Source organism: Fusarium oxysporum, chromosome 13 (genome assembly GCF_000149955.1).
Source record: "Fusarium oxysporum f. sp. lycopersici 4287 chromosome 13, whole genome shotgun sequence".
Taxonomy (NCBI): domain Eukaryota; kingdom Fungi; phylum Ascomycota; class Sordariomycetes; order Hypocreales; family Nectriaceae; genus Fusarium; species Fusarium oxysporum.
In genome coordinates, this window is record NC_030998.1 from 1378200 (window position 1) to 1381503 (window position 3304).

The 3304-nt window shown below is 47.7% G+C and overlaps 2 protein-coding genes across 2 annotated transcripts; one reads left to right on the forward strand and one right to left on the reverse strand.

Annotated features, from left to right (window-relative positions):
- Positions 1–606: 606 nt before the first annotated feature.
- FOXG_16788 (uncharacterized protein) lies at positions 607–2726 on the reverse strand. The gene is made up of 3 exons (XM_018396798.1): positions 2593–2726; positions 2416–2530; positions 607–2333 (listed from the first exon to the last, which is right to left on the reverse strand). The coding sequence occupies exons 2-3, from the start codon at positions 2496–2498 to the stop codon at positions 863–865; spliced, it is 1554 nt and encodes a 517-aa protein (XP_018257573.1). The 5' UTR covers positions 2499–2530; positions 2593–2726; the 3' UTR covers positions 607–862.
- A 375-nt stretch (positions 2727–3101) lies between these two features.
- Positions 3102–3224, forward strand: FOXG_22592 (uncharacterized protein; the record flags this gene model as incomplete). The annotated part of the gene is made up of 1 exon (XM_018403008.1): positions 3102–3224. One exon carries the CDS (start codon positions 3102–3104, stop codon positions 3222–3224), a length of 123 nt encoding a protein of 40 aa, XP_018257574.1.
- Between the last annotated feature and the right edge of the window lie 80 nt (positions 3225–3304).

Here is a 3304-nt window from a genome sequence, read left to right on the forward strand (position 1 = left end):
CGGTTATTGACGCCCCGAAAACGCAGACTACTTAGAGAATGTCAAGTTCGCGAAGTATCATGAGAATCAACTCCTCGGGCATGCGGCTCAAGATACCGAGGCTTGACGATGAGGTGGTATCCGAGGTAGACAGCAGAAATGGTGCATCGAGCTTTCGCTCATTCGTCCGTATCAGGACCCTGTCGAATTCCATCCTGTGGTATGTACAGGCGTTGATAATTGTGTCTCCATCCTCTCCGACATTTGTGTTGGCTGCCATTGTTGTTGCTTTCAACAACGGGGGATGTTTGATGATGAAGCCAGAGGTTACGTTGAAATGAACTTCGAAGTACCAAACCCGCAACTGAGTCTAAGATGACCTGCAAGTGAAAGCGGCCTTTGCGACATGTATTGGGCCAATATATTCATTTATTATGTGAGCATTGCTCGGCTGTGCAGAAGTCACAAGTCAGACTATCCAGGCTTTCCCCGCAGTTGGGCTGATACCAGCCGCTGGGTGACTCCTGAAGCGTCTGCCTTATCAGTCAGCCTTGTTCCTTCACAACGGCCCTCCTTATTGGACCATGCATATCATTCACGGCCAGGGGGAAACCAGCATCATTAATACACCAGTAAGAAGCAATTGTCAATCTATGGCTCCAGGCAGGGCGGGAACTTGTCTGGGCCTCACAAATAAACAGAATACACTCATTTCGTACTAGGGCTTACGACCATTCAGCCACGCCGCACAGCAAGGAACCCCATTGTGATTACAGTCCGACAGGACTGGGAAACAGTTGGCTTCTGTCAGTAAATTTCATTGCGTCATCTCATATCTAATTCTGCTTTTCCGTGGCTTGAAGGGGCCTCGAACGGAAAACTCTCAAAGACTCATTGACCAAAGAAGCTTGTCTATCCCACCGCCTTCGTACTGCTCAGGTATATGGTATTCTAATGGACTCACGGCTTCGATACCGCCTCCAATTTCCTCTTTGATCCGTGTGACACCATCCCGTGATCTTTTCAGTTCATTAATGATATGTGACATGGTCTGAGCATCGTACAGACCCTCCCTTCGGTGTGATGAGGCAAGCATTTGAGCAGCCCTTGTAGCCACCGAATCGTCTGAGCACTTGATCGCCAGTGCGAACAGTGGAGCCACGACTCCTGTTTCCAGCGAGAAATTGCGTCGCGGAGCCTTGGTAGCAATGGGAGAGGCGTTAACCTGTATAGTATGCTCGAGCAAGGTCTCAGCCAGGTCGAGTATGTGATGAGCGTGTGGATTAGGCGAAGCGCCAAACACGTTGTGATCCTGAGGGAACTTTGACTGCAATATCATTCGGCAAACGTAGAAGTGAACCAGAAGTGTCCGAATTCCGTGCAAGGTTTGGTCGTCGTGTTGATCTCTGTTCTCGAATTCGTTGATGTCTTCGATCCAGGCATCGTAACCCTGTTCCAAAGATGACCTCTCTTCCAAGATGTCCAGGCTCAGCGACTCTTTCGTTTCCTGATAGAATTCGACGTTCTTGTTGACAAAATGATATAACCATGCTTGAAGTTTAACCAGTCGCTGCTGAGCATCTTGAAGCCCGAGGATCCCTTTCCGCAGCGGCAATGTACCATGATGTGGCTCTTCACATCTGTACTTTGGTAAAGCAAGGATTGGTATCCGATCGTCCTCGAAGAAGCTGGCTTGCATGTCGAGACGCTCGAAGATAGTTGTCAAGCTCTTGATGTCCGTAGATTCGTCGGCAGTCTGGTCGCGTTGAGCTGACACAAGGAGCTTGAGGCCATTGCCGAGATGTTGGAGTGCGGCATTGCCGTCACCGATGGTGCTTTCGCAGCAATAGAATAAAATGCAACAGACCAAAGCAGTTTTTGTTGTGCCGTCTGATGATTGAACTAATCGCTTCCCCAGTGATCGCAGAGCTTTGCCGTACAGACTCAAGGTCTCGGGACTGGCTACTGATTTTCTGTCAGGACTTGACGATGTATAGTCCAGGTGGAGGGAGCTCATTGCAACCAAGGCCTGCCGCACCACTAGATCTTCATGTCCAGCTTGGAGCACAGTTTGAGACCAGAAGTCCGATGACAGAAACCCAGATATGTCATTCGATCCTTGGACACAGAAGTAGTGGAGTAGTCTCCGGTCTTTCTGGCTTCCGGGAATTTTGAAAGGGATGGAGTAGCTGGCGATGGGCAATAGAGCTGATGATCCTAATGTCATAGATGGGATAAAGTCACTCTCGGAAGAGGTTGGTGAGGCCGATGCAGCACTGTAGTCGCATTTCCATCCCGATCGAAGACATTTCGCGCAACTTGGCTTACTCTCGTCGCACTTTATCCTTCTTTTGCTGCTGGGATGTTAGTGGCTTATCTCCTTTTTAGTTCTCTAATATGAGAATCACTAGTAGCAAAACCGAGAACTATACTAACCGGCATGTTTGACATCCTGTCTTCCTCCTTGGAACACTACTTCTCGTTCTCTTCTGAACTACCAAGGCATACCGCGAGGCCATTGTTTGGTGTTTCGTGGTTACACTCGGTGGAACTGTAGGGAAATGACCCGTAAGCACTAGCGAACGAAGCGACTGGCGAGTTTGTTTGTCTTACCTAGCTATTTGCTAGCGCTCGAGCCTTCAAGAAGATACAAATTCTATATGCAATATGTATAAGATGGACATAGCAAGAAATCATGAGACTTCAAGATCACAATACGATTGGTCTCAGCGTAAGCTGGGACTGGGATTATGGTGCTCGAACGATCATATCTTATCAGTTGCTTCATTCCGTTTACCCGAATATTATGGATCCTTCGATCCTTCAGAACCTCAGCTAAACCCCTTGCAGTAGATTCAAGGAGGCCTCATCACAGCACGTGACACTTCTTGCAATCGCATTGGGCATCAGTTTTGTCTTCGCGATATACTTGAGGGACTTTGTTAGATTTATTTAGTGAAGTGCTTCAAGATGGTAACATTCGAACGCCAGAAGATGCAGTCCCAGAGATCTCTGCATCCTCCAGGGACAGCGAACTCAAGGGCGCCGATCTCGAGACTTTAAAAAACGCTAAATAAAAAATCATCGAAGAAAGAGAGCGCAATCGGTAGCCAGGATCACAAATGCAGTCAGCCAAAGTAAAAGAAGCCCATAAGCTTCAAATTTGGCGTTTCAGTGGGTGTGCATGCGACACCTGCTGCGAATCCTCTGTGACAGGTGAATGCCTTCTGGGAATTTTAATTTGACTTTGTAAAGAGAGAAGCATACCTGCACGCTTTTATGAAACCCTATCGAAGCTATTTTTGTTTGTGATTTGTTTGTTGCT

What these genes read in the sequence shown, in the direction of transcription:
- FOXG_16788 (XM_018396798.1), bottom strand. Translation starts at nt 2,498, where the DNA reads ATGGCCTCGCGGTATGCCTTGGTAGTTCAGAAGAGAACGAGAAGTAGT. An exon ending in ACAGGATGTCAAACATGCCG is followed by an intron (nt 2,334 to 2,415) that starts GTTAGTATAGTT and finishes ACATCCCAGCAG; the next exon opens with CAAAAGAAGGATAAAGTGCG.